The sequence below is a fragment of the Telmatherina bonti genome, assembly GCF_933228915.1.
Source record: "Telmatherina bonti genome assembly, chromosome: 14".
Lineage (NCBI taxonomy): Eukaryota > Metazoa > Chordata > Actinopteri > Atheriniformes > Telmatherinidae > Telmatherina > Telmatherina bonti.
Window position 1 is genome coordinate 28,170,839 of NC_136612.1, and position 21,032 is coordinate 28,191,870.

Genomic DNA, 21,032 nt, shown 5'->3' on the forward strand with positions numbered 1-21,032 from the left:
AGTGTGCTTGTATTGGAAGTGACACCTTATTTATCATTAACAATGTGATTTCAAAGTCTGAGTTTTTATCTAAAATTGTCCATCCTCCTCATACACTCTTGATCTTTGCACAAAGAAGTTCTGTTTACTTGTTAGAAAACCTGCCTTTAATGGCCAGTATGTTTGATTAGGAAATCACCTTTTAATAACTTCTCCTTCCCTTTTTCATCACCGTTCCTATTTCCTTACATGTTCAGTGCTGTAACGGTAATATGCATGTTGGCTTCTGCAGCACGGCACGCTCGGGTTCACATACAAATGTCAAACAGCCTCGTTGATAGAATCAGTGAGACGATGTGTAAATTTGCTTGATGAAACTTTCTTTTTTTTTTTTTTTTTGATGCAACCAACACACGCACACAAAAGCAATCACTTCTCTCATACACACACACAAACACACATAGCAAACGCACTCCCCTTGCACCGCCAAAGGAGGGCTGCAAATAAAGATTAGAGAAAACACATCAATTTATGTGCCACTGCTCTTTATTTACTCTCAGCTCGGGCCCAGGGTGATGGCGACTGCAAATACGCTTTGGACTCCTGAACAAGCCACACTACAGCTGAGGCTTCTTTCCCTGTGAGCACTGCAGTGATTCCTACATAATTACATTCATTAGAGGACGTTAGCCTCAACTTTGCATAATTGCCACTGATGCGCTGGACACAAAGATGCAGAGTTTCAAAGACTTCAGGTCCATTCTGTAGTTTCCATGATGACAATGCAGTCATGATGACAGTAATGTTACTTTGATGATGCCAATTATAGAAAAAAGCCTTTGTTCATTCCTCACCGATCTGTCTGTGCCTGCCTTTCTGCCTCTCTGACTCGATGTAGTCGCTGCCCTAAACTCAGACTGATTGTCAGCAGAATTTTGATCCTTAACTGTCTCAGGTTGGGAAACGGATTATCTACACCTGCAGTCAGCTTGCTTACAGTTTGTTCAGTGTTGCTTAATTGCACCCTGGTTATTGACATTTTCATCCAAGTGTTAAGTCAGAAGGCTTTTCCTTCTTCCAGCTTTTGTCTTATTTATGATACACCTAAATCCATCTAGCTTTTTTTTTGCAGCTGTGTGTGTTTATGTGATATTGGCTGCACAGACTGAATTCTTTTGTTAAGGGTCAATCAATGTGCGCTGGTCAGTGGTCATTATGTTTGGTCAAGTCAAATGCTTCTGCTTTGTGTGCAGCATGAACATATTTCTCTGTTGCGTTTATTATTTCTGACTTTTTGTGGAGGATGTTGTCATGTGATCAGGATGCAAATGCCTGTCTCACGCTGGCTTCCACTTGTTGGTGTCCCCCTTCTCATCAGTGTGATTTAGGAGCTGCTAACATGCCTGCAGTGTTTGTGTTGGTCCATCTGAAAGCCAGTTTTTTCCCTAACCAGGAAGAGCCGCCCCCTCCAGCCCTAACTCAGGCAAAGCTCTGGCCACAGAGGATGGGTGGGGGTGCTCTCAAAGGTGGGCTGTTGGTTAGAGCTGGTTTAAGCTGGGGAAGTGCTACAGTATTTCTGGATCAGTAAGCAACAGACATCAGATCATAAATAGAGTTTTTATTGCGGAGCTGCTATGCTGGGTACGTGCTGGTCTTTCAACAAGACCACAGCAGTGATTGATGCTTTCCATGTGCCGGGGATAGAAGGGGTGCAGCGTGGGCTTCCCTGTGGCAATCTCCTGTCCTGTCTCAGCATACAGGTCTCTGTGTGTGGACTCAGCATGGGCTCTTGTCTCAAACAGCTTCTGCCACCAGCTGGAGGAGACTTTAAAACATCTGAAAGCCACATAGCACAAACACACTCTCTCATAATGAGAGAGGAAAGCTGTTAAACCTCTTTGGTCCTTGTGTTTCCATCCAGCAGGTGGATTCACGGAGCATGTTCATAAAAGCAGCTTGCTCTGCCTGCTCTCCTGTATGCAAAGAGACACTTGGGGCAGGAATAAAGAGACAGAAGTCCTGTCTATAGTTTGCATCGTCTTACAGTCCTGCTTTAACCATTACATGAACAGTAAGAGTATGAAGCTAAGCTTTTTGAAATATCAGTCAAAACTTTGGTAAAAATAAAAGTAAAGTTCTACATGAGGCTGTAATGCTAATTTCACTGTTTCTGTGTGAGATTAAAACAGCAACGCTCTCGCTAAACTAACTACTGAAGTAAATGTGGGCTGAAATGTAAATATTTTCACCTGGCATTCAAATGAGTATGACATTTTTATTCACACGTTTTCCCACAGTCACATTCGAAATGCAGATGGTCTCTCAGACAAAATGCTTCTGAACTTTGCATCCTTTTCGTGTCCAGCTGCATTCATATGCAGTGGTGGTCTAAGGTTAGCTTTATTTACAGCCAAGTCTGCAACAGCTCAAATAACTGTGGGGCACAAAACAGGCTTCTAGCAGGGAGAAAAATGTATCAGTTGTGTGCTAGGCTGGTCTCTATGGTAACGGTCATGTTTGTGTCGGCCTAATCTGCATGCATCTTCTTTGAGAAGCAAAATGGCATCATGAAATGCTAAACACAGAGTTGGATCCACTCTTTCAGGCCAATATGTGACCTTTTCTCTTTTTTCCCCTTAAAAAAAAGTACATTATTTTGAACATCAGGATTGGGGTATTTTTTATGCAGACTGTGTAAAATGCTTTGTCTGTCTTTTACATTTTTTGTGATCTTCATTTAGGGTTCTGTTTTTACAGTCGTGCTAATTTGGGGCAGCTAGCTGAGTTTGGTTAAAGTGCGAAAAGGTTGCCTTGGTTAAGGACAACAGAGGTTTTTTTTCCATTCAGTGCCAGAGAGCAGCATTACTCAAAGCTTTTGAGAAAACATCTGATGGAACCTCTTGAGTGCTCCCAGATTGGCAATGTGAATAGCAGCTTTCATGGAGGCTGCTTGCTCTAATGTGTTTTTGAGCGCCGTGTACTTTGTGTGCACTTAAGTTTCTGCGTCTACTTCTTTTTTAAACATTTACTTACTGTATATATGCATCACTGATTGTGTTTCACTTTGTTTTGTGTGTTTGAGTTTATAAGCAGTTTGCTTTTTTTTTTCTTTTTTTTTTTTTTGTCATTTTTAATTTTTCTTTGCATAAATAAAATGAGACAGATGAAAAACGCCAGGAGTAGAAACACACATTTTGACTTTACCTTTTCACTTTTTTATGGAGCAATAGCAGATTATAAAACAAAGTGGTCCTTCCTCTTTCTTTGCAACCATTTTTTTCCCTGGAAGGTTTCACTTTGTTTCATTCATGCTGTCTTTTCCACCCACCCTCCCTTCAGATTTTCACAAACCTTCGCAACTATTTACACATAATTCCTGCTTAAAAAAAGAAAAAAAAAAGCTTCAGCTTCAAATCCCTCTGACCCATCACCCTTAAATCTGTTGTTCTGCTTTGACCAGAACTGTTTCGTAAACTCTGCATTCTCATTCATTTTCCTATTTGCCTGTCTGATCCACTCACTGCTTGGCTGAGATCCTTCACTGAGGCAGCATAGCTCCTGCTGCAGCTTTTTGGCTTGCAGGGACGCGCAGACATCAAGCAGTCATGGAGTCATCCTTTGTGAAACAGCTTGGCGGAGGGGTATTTCTGTTCCTTCTGAGGCAGCAGCGCTGCAGCACTCTGTCTCCCCCAAGTGGCGCCATTTTGCATCCTGTGACAAATACCACTTAGATTTACCAAGAAGATTGTACGTGAATATGCGGCCAGGCTTTTCCTTCGGTGCCCCAATGTCTTCATTGATGCATACAGAGCAGGTGTCTCTGGGTTTGGAGAGTGCTGACAAGCAAGGCTTACATGAGACATGAGTGGGGTCAGATTCCACACACCCTGCTACAAAGCTTGAGGAATCAGAAGTATTTTTACTTGTGTGTCCTTTGTGGGTATCAATTTTTAAGAGAGTGGCTTTGTGAGCTGGGTTAGCCAAGTTAGGTACAAGAAGGATGATGTACAGCATCATTAGGCTTCCTGAGGCAGGGACACCATGCAAAAAAAATTAGATTTATTTTGAAAATTTGTATTAAAACCTATAGATTGAACAGTCTGTCATCCTTTATTTTGTTTATTTAAGATTTTCTCTATCCTATCTTTTCCTCTCACAGGTATGAAACGTCCTTTCAGCCTATCGTCTCTGTCAAACACCGAGCTGGATAGTAGTGGGATTGGCGTAGGACAAATGGACAGCGACCCATCCTGCAACATCCTGGATGAAGGTGCAGCACTGCAGGAGCAATCATCGGGGGGCGCTCTGCACTCTTCACTCAGCAGACCCAAAAGGGAGAGGAAACAGAGGACCTACACATTATGCGAGGTCTGCAACATCCAGCTCAACTCAGCTGCACAGGCCCAGATCCACTACAATGGCAAATCCCATCAGAAGAGACTCAAGCAGATCAGCAAAGGCAAAATGCCAAACCGCACAGGTAGGCCTGTGGTGGTGCTCAACCGACCATTTCTTTGTTACAAATTAAGACACAAAAGCAGAGCATATGATTCAGTGTTGCACCACTGGACTTTGTAATGCTCTCCAGCGCAATAGGGTCATGCAGATTAACAGAATCCCACACACTGTTAGCTGCACAGTGTCACCAGACTCCCTGTGCCAATACCCTCCACTTGCATTCAACAGAAGTGAAAACAAATTGGATTCTATTTGCTGAAATATGTTCAGACAGAGCCTTGGGCTGAGGAAACACACACAGAAACATTCAAGTGGAGCAGGGCTGAGTAAAGTCAGCGAGTGAGAAGCTAATTAAGTGCTGGTTGTGTTTTGATGGTGGTGTTCCTGGGGCTGAAACTGCAAGAGTGAAATCGGACATTTTTTTTTCTATTCTAGTCACAGCCTTGTTTAGGAGTTTGCTGCAAGGGGAATGTGGCCCCTTAGTCAAGTTTGACCCTACTTTATTTTCTTTCTCAGCCTCACAACACTGACGCACGCAAAATACCCCACTCCTGTTTGTCAATTAAAACATACAATGCATGCCGGCAGATAAGCTCATTGTCTGAACCGTTTTTTAAAAAGGAGAAACATGTGATCTATACAATTAAAATACTTTAGTCTCACAAAGCCACCACAAATGTGGTTCATGTGTAATGACATGTTGATATAGCTTGTACAACCGAGGGGTCATAGTTATACAAGACTGCTCATTTTCATCTCAACAGGGTGTTGATTGTGTTTGAGCAGAGCAAGTTTCTGCTCTTGAAATCTACATTAGGAGTACGACTATGGCTCTCTGTACACTTGCCCTCCAGAAATACAGTCAAAGGCGGCTTGGAAGATTGTTTGTTTTTATGCCTGCTTGTGCATTTGCATTATTAAGAGAGCTTGGCAGTATCTCCAAATATCACCTGAAAGAAACAATTTGTGGTATCAGCAGATTAAATTTATGAAAGGAAGTGAAATAACTTCATACAGTGGAAGACGTGAGGTTAATGTCATGCCCTGAAAAGATTTTTTAACGCTCATGAAGTTACAGGCTTTAAATCACAAAGTCTAGACATTCTCGAGAAAAGTAATTAACAGCAATAAAGGTTTCACCAGCCGGCTGAAGGACTCTCAAATACAGAAAAATGTCATGCAAAAGATTACACAAGTTCATTTTTTCTTACTGAATACCCTTCAGCTAATCTCTGTGCAACACTCCAGGAAAGGCTTCATGTGAACACTATGGAAAGCACAAACTGTTGGACTGGGGGGGGGGGGGGGGGTACTGAAGGACTGAAAAAGATTATAATTTAAGAGATTTATGAAGAGTATCGTGCTACAAATTCAACAGTTTAAATTCAAATGCAATTATTTCCTAAAATCCTCATTGACGATGTGTTGTAGTCACAATATGTCTTTGTTTAGAAATGTTTCTTTAAAAAAGCAATAAATTCATCATTTTCTTCTCTTTCTTGCCTGAAATGACCTCTGCAAAGAGGGTTAGAGATGTTTGTTCATTTATCTTTCTGTCTGTTAAAACTACTGGGCAGATTTGTCCACTTTTTTCTTTTTTTACTTAGAAGGGGTCTAACTTTGTCTAACTTAGATTCCATTAATTTATGGGAGTGATCTGGAAGAAATTGTGGACGCAGGAATTTTTAAAGGATTCGTCACAGAATGGGTGGAAACGGGCTGCTTGGTGGAGGTCGGTGCTCTCTGGTGGAGTTAGAAAAGAAGTGAGGAAAAGGTGCAGGTTAATGATGTACAGCAAAGGCTGAATTGATGAGGAGCTGAAACTCAGTTCCTGCATTTATTTAGCCAAAAAATAAAAATAAAATAGTTACATAATGTAGTCGGTTTACTTTGAACTTCTGCTGCTTGGTTACTGAAAGTCTTTGCATTCAAATGGATGTGAGAGTTGGGAATCTGCAGTGAATGATTGCTGCCGTCTTTAGTTGGAGGATTTAAAACACTTTGAAAGAGATAAGAAGGTTGAAAGATGGATGTTGTGAGGCGCTAACAATCCAACTGTTTCACTGTTTTTTTAGTTTCATTTGCAATGTTGACTTATATTAGGATAAAATTCAGATTTTAATGTAAATTTCAGTGTAGGATGATGAATAATTAGTGCCTTCAGAAGAGTCTTCATGTTTTTATGTAAATATAACGAAAAGAAAAGGGTAGCAAGAGGATGGTTGACATTGTCCCACATTTTAAATGGCAGTAACTTTGTGAGAGTTTACATCCTCATATGATCAATTAAGACTAACTGCTGTTGATGCATTTACCATCGTTTTCTATTTATTTCTTGTACTTTTCACACAGTATTTTCTCTGTTTTAATTAGAACAATTTAAAAGAGAAAAAATGTTAAGAGTCCTGGAGGGACAGTAAAAAGCACCTGACAAACTCTGTACAGTTTAAGTAGATGTGGGAGTTCATGCGGCAGGTCTGGAGTCACACTGGGCACAGTGTCGGTCGGTCATCTTGAACAAGACTGAAAGTGTGGATATAAATTTTTTAGAGATTTTATATATAGATATCCCAAATTACAAAGCATGGAAAAAGCTTGAAAAATATTTTACACCAAAATATTTCCAAAACTTTCTCAGGCTGTGAGTCTTGGTCTAATTTCCCTGCTTTGTTCCGCTGCTGCAGGAAATGCAGACATGCGTGTATAAAGGTTTGTGTAGTTGTGTTGTGGGTTTTTTTTTTCATGTGTAGTGTTTGTGAGGTACGCTGCATGGTTGTGGTGTGCAGATTCTCTCTGACACGCAGTCACAATCACGCAGCCTTATCTCTGCTCACCTTCTGCTGACTCCCCCAGGCAGCCAGCTCTGCAGTGTCCTCAACTCCACCGCCTCTGTGCTGCGTGGTGTTTGTGTGTCTGTGTATGTATGTTTGTATGTATGTGCGCATCTTGCTTGTCTGCTTCTGATATTTTTAGAATTCCTAAATGCTACAGAGTCTGTAACTTGTGCAGTGGAAACAGAAATTCATGCCACAGTACATCCATGTGTGTGTCAGGCCTCCATGCTGGATGTAAAGCCGGGTATCTGGGGCTGGCATGGATGTTTACAGGTTTATAGATCCATAAATAAAGAATAAATGGAATATTTTCCATTTGTGTGGGTGGATGTGTATGTAGCATTTACAGTGTGTGTGTTATTCCCAGCAAATTGTCTCCATGTCAGTGTGTGTTTCCTTCCCTCTCTGCTTCACTGAGCTGACAGTCGGTCCAGGCTCCCCTTCCGTCCGTCCCTCCCTCCGGCATGGATAGTGGACATGTGGAGTAGTCGGATATATTGAAAGATGAATGTGTTTAAAGAGATTTCACTCTGTAATCACTGAGAATATGTTGAGAAGCAGGTAGATCTGGTAAGATGATGATTAAAATATTCTGTCCCCGTTTTTATGTGTGATTTTTAATGATGTTAGTCATGGTAAATATACCCTCCCTGCTTTGAGGCAAAAGCAAAACGGATATTTTTAACAGTTCAACATGAGACTTTGTACTCTGATAATATATTTAAGATTGCCATCATTCTTTTATGACCTGTAATGGTGGCTGCATGTCGTTTTGTCCATAAAGGAAAAAAAAATAAACAAGCCTTACATTTTTTTCTTTTTACAAATGCTACAACAAAAATTCACAGCTGTGTTCATGATCTTGCTTGAATCCAGATGCTATTTTATTCCTTCTTGTCGCTCATCACACTTTTCTTTTGCAAACATCTTGGAAGGATTTTTGGTCTCAGCTAGATCTGTGTCCCATACGAAGCTGCTTTCCATCCACACGGAGACGTGTGTTACAGATACTGTCTTGTGCTTTTTCATTGTTGTGTGTTCTGCATACACTGTTGAAGGTCCAAAGCTTAAAGCTTAAAGTCAATACTTAAAAGTTTTCCCAGCGAGACATGCTGCGTCTGAGCTTCCTGGAAGGCCATGTTTTGTATTTGGATTTTTTTTTCTATTAGTTGATGACATCACAATGAAACAATTGCATACTACCTGCTTAGTGGCTTTACTCCTGTAGAAAGGGGGGGACAAAGTGAGAAAAGCCACAATGGTCCTTGTCAGCTCTTGCCAGGAGATTCTGCTACACTACATGAGGAAAGAAATGATTTTTACATAAAAGCAAGTCAACCCATTGCAGTAGATGTCATCGCTTTCCCTTCTGATTGCTTTCGACGGTGTTATGGCATACATGTCTCCTTATATAGTTTGGTCCATTTAGGATACTTCTCTGTTCTTCCCTTTAAGATTACTTAAGGAAGGCATTTATGTCTCATTGGGGACCAGCGGTCAGTTTGTTAAATAAAGTATTTCAAATTAGCTGTTCTGATCTATTTAGACTGAACTAAAATGTTTGTGCTGTTTTTTTGCCGGAACTAGTGTCTCAAATCACTACTCGAAAGTCTTTTCTGTTTACTCCAGGTTAGATCGAAGTTAAAACAAATCTCATGGGCAATTTAGGGCAATTACTCCAAAATGAAACTAGACAGTGTCAAAAAGACCTGAAAGTGCTTGCAAGCCAGTTGCAAGGATTTCTTTTTCTCACTTCAGTTTATTTATTGCTTTAACTTAAATGGTATTTATGAAATTAAAAGTATCCTGAATGTATGTAATGTATGACAGTGAGGTATTCCTGGGTGTTTGTTCTTATTTATTTGTCTGGAGAGGGATATAAGTAAGAAACTCTATTTGTTTTGTTTTGTTTTTTTGTGCATCTCAGAAAGGCCTCAGATTTACTTGAACTGGCCAGTCCAGTCCAGTGTTTAAATGGAAATTGCACACACTATTTATTTTACCCTGAAAGTGCCCCTTAACACACACCCTCACATGCTCGTTCATAGTTTCTGTCTGTAAAATGCTGGTTAGTGGTGAGGGGCTGTAAATCACTTTTTTCCAGAGAAGAGGATGAAATGATGATGGGAAGGTGTGGAGTGATGGAGGGATAAGAAGAAAAAGATCAGGAGAGGGACAGCAGGCTGGCACTGATACTGTGGAGCCATAAATCTAACAGAGTGACAACATGCTGGAACATATCAGACTAAATGATCATTTTGTGTTTTGCTTTGTGAACAGACACACGTGTCCTGTGGATGTTCTCTCTGTGAGTCAGAAAGTGAGAGAAGAGACTAAATTCTTGTTTGTCTTTGGGAAAAATTAGTTTCACACTTCAAATTGCACCTACTTTTCTATTTTTGCCCATTTGTGTTGCACGCATGTGCAACAGCAGTGTATGTTTAATGCAATATAAGCCTCTGCTTCATGGTTAGTCTCTTTATCATGGTCTCTGTCTGACTCTGTTGCTCTGGCTGTGTTTTAATAAAGCATGAGGAATTGGATTGAAGGCGAGGATTTTCTGCATCGGTTCATTTGTGTATCTGCATTTTATTTCTGTGTCGCCTTTGCGATTGTCCTATTTTTCTTATCAGACAAAAAGAAACTCCTCCTTTCTCTCCACGGATTCGCACCTATATTTGCAATGGTAATCTGTGACGACTTTGGTTTTGGAGCTGAACCTTATAAATGGTTAAATCTGTGTAGGAAAACATTATAATTTTATTATATGAAAACTGAAAATTCTTTTCAATGTAAATGTAAATAGTGGGAATATTGACCTATTTTATATCTGTAAGATCAGTTCTGAAATGAATTAGTATTAGTTACTGAAAAAAACACCTTTTCCATATGCTGTCATTTCTAAATGTGGGTTTGTAAATCTCATGAAATGTGAGGCTGTGGACTCGTGTGCTTCTATTCCCACTTCCCCATCTCGAATCCCCCTGCTCGCTGTCCGTCTCTCATGCTCTTCACCACTTTGCCCCGGGGTGCAGCCCTCTTTGTGACGGCAGTTCAGACTTTGAGAAAAGGTCGACAGGTAAACCAGGCCAACACGCAGGGCTCAGTGGAGCAAGAAGCGTGAGGTGTGGCGCCTGTAAGGCCACAGAAAGGGGCACATCTCTCAGAAATTATCCAATGTCTGTGTTTACCTGGGCCCTGGCAGGTCGATGGGCTGTGTCTGTGGAGAAGGCCAAGCGAATCTTGCTATCAGCCCTTATCTGACCTGTCTGATACACAAACCCACTCTGCCACAGCTGCTGCAGAAATATCAGATAGATTAGCTGAACTGTTTGTGGATTTGCTAAATGTCAGAAAATATCAGTTGTTTCAAAATCATTTTGTCAATTTGGTCATTCAGTGTGGCCCTCTTTCTCTCTCACTATGGCCTTCATAGTGTGCAGCATGACTTGATGTAGGGCTTCGCAGTGTATAATTTCAGCATTAGCATCTTTTGCACATGTCACGATACAGGATGTTAGATGTCAAGTTGAGCAAATGAGTTCAGCCACATCATGCAATAAGATTTTTTGCTGCTTGATACTAAACGAAAACCTTCAGGACTAGTCTGAAAAAAAAAAACAACATCTAAACTAACATCAATGATCAGAGTAAATGCTTTTATTCCCATTTAAATGTCCTGAGATCCATCTTTTTGCCGTGAAGTAAGGAAAACACAATAATTGCCAGTTTCACATAATTCGACACCAGTTAGCATGTTGTTTATTTATGTGTGTCTTTGTTTGTTTTTTCACAACACTTGGAGTTGTTGATAAGTGGCACGGAGGTTGTACAAGGTGAAACAAAGAAAAGAATGCTGAAAAACATTGCATAATGGAGAGAATTACTGTATATTAACCAAAAACAGATGCGTTACAACTGATTCCACAAGGCAGCAATGAGTCCAAGGCTTAATCTAAACCTCATCCACAACAAAAACCTGTCAAGACGTCTGGCCTAGTTCATATCAGACTACAGGGGTCTCAGGGTGAGGCAGCCAGTATATTAAAGTGTCTCATTTTCCTTCCAAAATCCCCCGAGAAGCATTGTCAAAAGAGTGCTGCGTGCCATAGTTTGTTGTGAACGTATACAAATTCTGCAGTACTGAAATTCAAGATTGGATTGTTTATACATTATATAGCCCGATTCCCTGAAAAAAGCACTTCAGTCTTTCAAGTGAGACATCTTTCAATATTAATCAATTGTAGTTACTTGTTTCATTTTCTGTAATCCCTTTATTTATTTTTTTTGTTCCTTTTTAGAAAAAAAATAAAACAATGTCAGAATTTTCCAATGCGGTTCCAACCCGATGAGTCATTTGATTTTTCTAAACCTTTTAGTTTTTTTTTTCTTCTCCTTTGTATGGACAGTTGTACCCCTCCTCAGCCAGTGGCTCACTCCAAAAAGCCTCATGAAAGGCTTTCTTTCTGGGCAAATAAGAGGCCCTTTAACCCCCCTTCTCACCTCCACCTTAGCCATCCTCTGATCCCCATCATTACAGGCCTTAGGAAGAGCTAAATTACAGCAGAGTGACTTATTACCAGCTGTATCCAAGGGCAGGAATGGTTGGAGTAAAAGGGTAGGTGGAATAAAGTGAAGATGGAGGCTGATGAAGTAGATGGTAGATAAGGAAGAGGAGCAAGGAAGAAGGGGGCTCCAAGAGTGGACGAATCACATCAACAAGAGCGAGATGGAGAGAAGGGCTCAAGATTAGGAAAGACATTTAGAAACTGGCTTGAAAAGAGAGAGTGGGTGGTGTGTGTGTGTGTGTGTGTGTGTGTGTGTGTGTGTGTGTGTGTGTGTGTGTGTGTGTGTGTGTGTGTGTGTGTGTGTGTGAAGAGAGAGAGGGCGAGCGGCAGACATAGACAAACACTGTCTTTCGCACTGAGAGGCAGAGCTGTCTGCTAATGGACATGTGATGTATGGCCTCTTGAAGGTTTGCTGGGCCTCACAGTTCCAAAAGTTCACATGTACCTCTCACCTCTCACCTTTCCAATGCAAGTGATGCACTGTGAGATACGAGAAGCATCTCTGCAGAGGGTGAGCGAGTTCCAGTTAGTCAGCGTTGGGATGTAGGAGTTTCATTGTCTGGAATTTCATCTGATCTCTTGAAAGCAGTTGTATCACATCCAATGAGTGGAATCAGCTGCAAAAAATAGTTTGACAATGTTAGAGCATGTGCTTGTGCAGCGTGTTGGACCTCTGGAGACCCTCGCTGTGCTGCATATGTAAGTGAAGTAGACAAGCACTGGTAAACAGATGTAATCCAGGCAGAATGAGATGAGTGGAGGGTGGGAGGATGTGTGGCGCTCTAACTAAACAAAGACTTCTCACTGGGGTAGATGATGCCAAGATTAAGCATAGCACTCATTATGATCTCACATCTATGTGCTCTGTAATGACAAGGAAACAGATTTGTTCACATACTTAACAAATCAATAAAAAAAAAAAAAAAGAAAAAAACATAAATGTTTATGGTGCAACACATGCAAATATAGAACCAGCCATTTTTGTTCTGTCTTAATTCTACCTGCTTATAAAAGGTGGATTTTATGGCATTTTCAGTGTAATATTTTCTAAATTTAGATAAATAATCAAAAGCCTTTGAAATACAAACTATATCTATATAAAACTGAAACTTTTTCAAAAATATATACATTTTTACTGCCGTGCGACCTTCGCAGTGCTTTATGCATTGCAGTGTTTCAGATTTTATAATATGCAAATAATAAAACCATGATAGCACTTTCTGTATTTCCCACACAAACATACAAACACACACACACACACACACACACACACACACACACACACACACACACACACACACACACACACACACACAGTGCCATTTAAAGAGCCGGAAGGCAACTCATGGATGATTTTCATTGTTATTCATGTATTAATTTATTCGCTCATGGCAGACGTGAAACAGGGCCGTAATATGCAGACGTGGGTTTGTTTCTCGATGGGAATTTTCTGGTCCACTGCCTTTAGCTGCCACTAATAATAAAGACAGCCAAGAGAGTGTGTGTGTGTGTGTGGGGGGGGGGGGGGGGGGTTAAAGGGACGAGAAGCTTGATAGAAATACTAGTTAGAGAGGGAAGGTTGGACTTGTCAAGTTGCCTCCAGTCATGTACCAGTTCTCAGATGCCGTGTTCCCGTTTCCACACACACGTGCCAACAGTTTGCATGTGTGTGTGCAGTCAGTGACCAGGTGTGATCTAGCTGTGAATGATCTTGCCCTTGACATAAAGGTGAGCATGTAGAGTTGTCCCCTCCGTTGTTGACAAGACTCCCGAGCAGCAGCAGGATATGACTCCTCCAACTTTAGAGCAATAAAAGCTCATTTTTTCTTCTTTTTTTTTTTTAACGTAATGACAAGATAAAAAGTATTTGACTTGACTTGCTACACAGAGGACATTTATATCTCTAGATGTCACGACCCAGTGGTTTTTGGGTTTTTTTTTTTTTACCAGCAATGACGCTTAAACAGCTTAAGCAAAATACTTTTTGACCCTCCTCGACACCAAATTTTCCCCTCATAAAGACAAGCAGCTGATAAAAAAGCGAATACATTTCCATATGCTGCTTCATTGCAAATCCTTACTAAGAGTCTCTGCAGGAAAATAGGTGGCAGAACAAAGTGACTTTGTCACTTCCTAAACCACAAATAGCCAAAGAAATACCCTGTAGGCAATTTGCTGTGCGACGTGTTGTTTTCTGCACGTGTTATGGTGTTGGAGTAGGGTTAGTTCCTGTGGGAGGGTCACAGGAGTAGAACACTGACATGCTGGAGGAATAATGATGTCAAGGACAAGATGCAAACAGGCAGCGAAGGATTCAGTCTATTTTCTCATGGCTGCTACATCTGTAAGAGATATTAACCCCCTCCTGTCTGTGCAGCAGAGCAGTGAAATGGCAGATAGGGGGAAAGGAAGGAGTGAACGGCTGTGGGAGAGCTCCTGCAGAGGTAAGTGGAAGTCAAATCCACTCACACAGTGACATGCAGCAAACCAAATATTGAGCTATTTACGGCGAAAATGTGAGGTAAAGGAGAGCTGGATGTGAAGAAAGTCAGCATTCACATGCCAAATGATAAATAATTTGTACACATTAATTGTAAAATTGTCTTTTTTTTGTCACAATCAAGTATGAACTTTTTAATTTACACCATTTATCTAGAATTCATTGGGTCAGACAAACATTTTTTCTTAACACAAATATAATAATGAATAAGTAATAAGTGACTTCTAATGAAGCTTTAAATGAAAAGGAATGCAAAACATGAAGCTTCAAGGTTAAAAACCATTAAATAAGTGGAAAGGGTTGGTCTCTCATGGACAAACATTTCGTGCTTTTTAAAGGTTACATAATTATTTTTTTTATTTGTTTGTTTGAAGCAGCAATCTTGAAAAAACAATCTAACATTAGAATCTGTACCTCTGAGGGACAAAAAAATCCTGCCGGTTTGTTTTGCGAGCAGCTAAATATCCACTGGCTAAATGGGAAGATTGGTTTTAGGTGAGCAAAAACTGATGATTTTTATTGTAAATCGTAGAAACGAATGCTTTGAATGTAATTCCTTCCTGCCAAACATTTGTAAATACGTTTTAAAATGTTGTTACCACTGCATCATTTTGATTCAGCTTTGCAGTTTTGTCTTTGATCATATGTGAGTGGATTTAAGCTGGGAAATCTTAATTGATCCGTTCACCTTGTAACAAGGGAGTTCAGCTCCAGTCCCAAAGTGCCACGATACTGCTAGCTTATCATGTATCCCCCCCCATACATTAAAACCCATCAGGACAACAGCCCTAGAGGACTGACATTGGAGACCTTGCTATATAACCTGACACTATGTGAATTAATGTGTATAAATGGCATCAGGAATAATTTGAGTCCTTCACGAGATTTCACTTTAAGCTTTGCATGCGCAGTGCAGTTAAATCCATTGTATTTTGTTTCTTATGTATCACAAAGCAAAGTGCACATGTCATCAAGAAGAATATTATGAAAGAGACTCAGCTCCTTCGCTATAAGCACAAACCTCACAGGAACCATCATGCATGCTGACATCTTATTCCCTTCTGATTTGTAGACACACATGCATTGCTATCTGGAGCTGAAGCCCACAGGCATGCACCCAGGCCGGGGTCCAAAACCGTGTCAAATCAGAGTTTTCACCAGAGGCCAAATCTGTAGCGTATAATTAGCTTTTAATCAGCACCCTCATTCAGGCAAGCAGCAGAGATTAGCCCAGCTTGGGTTCTGCCTAAAATAAGCATTCATAAATGCGTGCGAAAGCCTCTGACCCATCTCATCCAATCATATACACACAATACCAAGCTCACTCCCCGCGGTCTTTGCTCCTCTTTCTTCCCTGACATTTCTTTGCCCCTCTCTCTCTCTGTCTCTGTCTTCCTGTTAGTTACTTGAATATTTTTTAAAATATGATGGAAATTTTTGGTCTTAACTGTTATGCGACACGCAGAGCAACCTCTGCTGTTGAAGTCCCGGTTCTCACAGCTGTACCAGGGCACGCAAGCCTATTCATAACACTACAAGCTTGACCCTAATGACACCTTCTTCGCTGGAGGGGATATTTGGATAATCCAATATTGAGAATTTAACACAAGGGTTTTTATTTTAAAAAAAAAAAAAAAAAAGGAAGAGAAAATAAAACTGGTGGGATTCGAGAGCGTAATATTTTAGATGAGCTTGTCTCATCTAATCCCTGCCTCTCTCTCTCGGGTGAGCCGTAGCATTTATGCCAGTAATGAAGTGCAGTGAGATGAAAGCTTTTTTAATGGGATTTAGTTAAACTGGGACACAAACCAGAAAGTCGGGGAGAGGGGAGAAAGGAAAAAAAAAAAACACTTCCTCAGCATCACTGCCAGCGTCACTGTTATTTCTGCTCTCATGGACAACTGGCTTGCAGGCTGTGATGATTTAATGAATATGTGTGTCACTCCTCATCTTTATTGGCTGGGGGAAATGTCAGTCACAGAACTCCTTGTTTCATCATTAACCTTTTTGTTGACATGCTTCTTTCTCTTTTTGAACAAAGACCCCACGAGTCTTCTGCAGGTTATCTTTGGGTTTTTAGGGGACACAAGGTGGCTTGTTGGTTTCAGTTCAATGTGCAATATCCACACGTGCATGGGTTGAATTCTGCAGTATACTCCATGTGTTTTTCTCCTCAAAGCTGTGGCTGCACACATCTGCAGGTGACTTGGTAGAAAACTGTGAGCTTAATTGCAGGAACTTGTTTGCCTCACTATACTGTATCTGTTATACATCAAGACACTGTGATGTGTGCAGGACTAGTCACTGTGCAGAAATATAGATTCTTTGCTAGAACGTGAGGCATACTGAGCAAGCCCCTCCAGGCAGTCTCTTTCTTCTGTGATCTAGAAGTAACACACACAGGCAGAGACTATCACAGCTTTTCCAAAGCTTCATCCCAAAGCTGGTAAAAACAGTGACCACAAAGCTCTCTGTACAGGATTCCCTGAGTGCCACAGTGGAATTGACAGAAACAGGTTAATATTACTAGGCCAATTATATTATATGTGTCACAATTATCACTTGTTTACAGCCTGACTAAGTGTGGGGAGGAGGTGTTTTTGTTTAATTTATAACCAAAGTCACAAACAAAAGCCTGAAAACATGAAACTTAAATCATGGTTTAGCAAATATTATTCCATGACCACTGTGGATCCCTTAAACTGATCATTTATATAAATATTGACAATACGATTAACTTTAAAAGGCAAAGGAGGGCTCATATTACAGTAATTTGAAATATGTGACAGATTTCACAAGCAGTACAAGTTATGGGAGAATGATTTTTCTAGATGCTGCACACAAAGCAAAAAAGTTTTTTTTTTTTCTGCTAGGAAACAAGTGACTGTGGATGGATGTCACGGTGAGGCATTTGGACTGCAGGATCCAGTGTGTGTGACGAGTGTTGAATCCAGCTTGCTCCAGCCAGCCAACGATCCTGCTGCTGCTGCGATGAGTTTGGCTCATGACCTCTTCGGGGCTGCGCTGCCATATTGGCCCCCCGCTTATTGTTCTGTCAACAGCATCTGTCGGGCCTGATAACAGGATTAGACCAGCCCCCTATAGGCCTGCTAAAGCTGGCTTGGATTACTCAGCAAGCCTATCTTTCCATACATGTGAGTGTCTGTGTTTATATGTGGATGTAATTATAAAGTCAATCCCTTTTGTCCTCTTAAAGAAACTACACCAGTGAAAATGAGGTTGGAGGAGGGAAAGAAGCACTCATCATCTTTATTATCCTACAAATAGTGTCATTTATATTTTTTCCATTAAAGAGTCTGGACTTTCACAGAAGAAATTGATGTTGGATAATGGCCGAATCCTTTGTGACGGAGAAAAAAACCCTTCCAGCTAAATGAACAACACTCTCCAGGAGGAAAATATACAGTATCCTTATCAAAGGTCATCATCGAAACAGAGTCACAAAAGCAAATACACCACAAAGTGCAAACAATTCATAGATCTCAAGGACAGAAAGTCCATATTACCCCGATGGTGAAACAAGATGGCACGGGCTTCCCAGTGGCATGGACCACTTGTGTTTAGTGATGATCTTGCAGACAACAAATGTAGCTGGATGAAATCTGAAGTGTGCATAAATGATCATGTTTACTCAGATTTAACAAAGCTGATTAGATGCTACTTCGCGTTACAGATGGATAATGACCAAAAGTTGAATGAGAAATCAATTTGGAAGTTCTTGAAAGTCAAAAATGGGAGATTAAAGGTTACCAAAGTCAACCAGTCAATCTCAACACTGTTGAGAAAAATAAATAAGACAAGCGATATACAACAGCTGGAGAAATGTTAGCTGCTGCAAAGCATTGCAGAGGAGGAAGCTTATTTTTAGTCAGCTCTGCCTGCCAAAGATTTTTGACAGACTGGTAATTGTCCTGTTACATTGAACAGTTGAAAAAGAGGGTACTTCCTCGCAGTGTGCATATAAATAACCTCTACATTTCAACCTCATATATGTGATAAAACATGTTTTTGTATAAATTTTAAGTAAAAATGCCTCCGTGTCCACAGACATCCAGGTCTTACTTTGGTCTGGTTTAATGGGAAGTTATGGGTCTAAAGTGCAGAGCAAATTGAGCGTGGTTATTCTGACCAATGGAGGGTCATGTGAGGGTCCAGTAAGTTCTCTGTGTTGCTCATGAATATTACATGTGTCTCTCCAACTTCATTACACACCCTCATGGTTTTCCAGGTAATAAGATTTCTTAGCTTACAGAGACTAGCATACAGATGAGTCCCTGAATCAAATCCCATCAAAAGTAAACCCGGATGGTAAAAATCTCTTTGAAACTATCATCTTATTCGTCAGGATGTTTTCCAGCTAAACATTCATTTATCAGACAATCCCTAAACAACTTGGTGGAGGTTTTGTCACCTGATGGGGATGTGAAAGCTGCACAATGCCATGCACACTGTGGAAATCTCACAGGAGAATGGCAACATGTCCCCAGCCTCCCCCACCTTCCCCCTGGAATACACATATCACAATTTCCCCTTCCTGTGTTTTTCTCCACTGGGAATATACCTGCCAAAGTGGTCATGCTGCTGTGACATTCCTGCCAAGTTCTGCACCTGCTAACACATCCAGCACCACTCAGAGTAGGAATTTGGCAGTATTTTGGATTATAACAGGAAGAAAAGTTGTCTAGTCCATGTGAGATCAGGATTAGTGTGTGTTTTTCCCATGTCTCTGTGTTTCTCAGTCAAACAGAGGCTGGAAAAATACAAACCCCACCCTCAATACTCAGAACAGAATAAGCTGAAAGAGAAGCTGTGGAAAAAGAAGGGTAAATAAACTGGTTGTCAATCATGTATCAGTCCCCATCCTCTCTTCCACTGCCTCTCTCTAATCTTCGCACTCTGCTGCTAGAGCCGTAATCAGGGAAAAGACTGCCAGCTGCCTAAAAGATTTAGCCATTGTGCAGCTCCTTGTCATAACACATCACTTGATCCACACTTTCTCCTCTACACCCTACAGCGATCTTTCCAAGCTCGAACAGACAGTACAATGATTCGAGACATTTCACAGAAAAAGCGGCTTCCCCATCCCCTCTTCAGTCGGAAGCCGCATTTAAAATGGCTGGCAGATTCTGTGCTGCAGTGTGATGATAGTTGGTGTGGCCGTGTGTCACCACGACTCGTCGTGTCAGGCTGCGCCGTTCATTTCCGACCAGTCAGTTTAGTCAGACGCTCTTCAGATGAGACCACTGGTCACTGTGCCTTCATCTTACACCTTCAAACAGAAGCAGAGCAGAGGAACGTTCTGAAGAGATGGCAGGGAAATTCACTTTTAATCTGTCTTGGCCCTGCACTCGCTCACGCCAACTGATCTCTTTTTCACTCTGAGCACGCAGTCTGAGGATACCCAGCTGGCACAATATACAGCATAAAACATCTAACCTACGTTTCATGAAAGATGTATGCCGTGTGCACTCTTGAGTTCACAAGCATTTTTATGTCAAAGCCCTCCAAATAAATACATAGCAGGCTGGGGGTCATTGGTGAGCTTCTATCTAATGGATCCCCATCTGAGAAAATACGAGGCTCAAAGTAAAGGAAACATTTACACAATGTAGGTTAGCTCTTTATGAATGAAGTATTCCAGTTTGAGATCTTTATCTGTTACATAGTGGAACATGTTGAGAACAAAATAACTTGCAATTGAATAATGGAAATTCATATTATTAACCCAAAGATAGCTGCCACTTGATTCAATTCAATTCAATTCAATTTCAACTTTATTGATATAGCGTCAAATCACGGCAATGTCATCTCAAGACGCTTTACAGACAGCAAAAAAAAAAAAAAAAAACATAATGAAAGCCAATTCATTATAGCTTACATAAGGAAACCAACAGATTGAAGTTGAATTGAATTGAATTGAGTTCAATCCAATTCTCACACATTCAGAATCATGCCCCCTAAAATGTGGAAACATCAGATCACAGGCTGACACAACTCCTGTGGAAATTCCTCAAGACAATTTAAAGTGACATTCAGCAGTGTGTGGCCTCTGCTTGCCTTTATGGAATCCCTACAATGTCTGGGCACGCTCCTGATGGGATGATGGAGGTTATCCTGAGGGATCTCCTCCCAGACCTGGATCGGAGTATCAGTCAACCCCTGGACGGTCTCTGGTGTGATGGATGGAACGAGACAGGACTTCCCTGAGGTGTCGGATTGGATTCAGGTCTGGTGAACAGGCAGGCCATTCTGCAGTATCGATGCCTTTGTCGTGCAGGAACTTCTGACAAATTGTTACGCATCATAAGGAACCCAGGTCCAGCGCAGCAGCTTCTGGTCTGACTGTGTCTGAGGTTCCACGTGCCTATTGGTAGTCAAGGTACCTCTGGTTAGGACATGGAGACCTGTGTGGCACTGCAACGATGTGCCATCACTGACCCATTTCCAAACCCAGTATGGAGGATGTTACAGGCAGCGGAACGTGCACATTCTCTCTGTCTGTCACGTGTGCTCATCGTAAACCTGCTCTCATACAGGAAGAGCGCGCTGCTCAGGCTGCATGGTGATGAACTGGAAGGACATGCTCCACTAGTGGACACCAGACACTCATGTTGTCAGTTTGAGCAGAGACATGTACATCAATGTCTTGTTGGAGGTCATTTGTGTTCCTCC

The 21,032-nt window shown here is 41.1% G+C and overlaps 1 protein-coding gene across 1 annotated transcript in view; it reads left to right on the forward strand.

The window, feature by feature from the left end:
• Positions 1–4,140: 4,140 nt before the first annotated feature.
• Positions 4,141–21,032, forward strand: part of znf385c (zinc finger protein 385C) — a gene marked incomplete at both ends in the record, with an annotated part of 88,440 nt that continues 71,548 nt past the window's right edge. The window contains one exon of the mRNA XM_079252451.1: positions 4,141–4,459. Within this exon, the coding sequence (XP_079108577.1) occupies positions 4,141–4,459 (319 nt within the window). The remainder of the gene's footprint in view (positions 4,460–21,032) is intronic.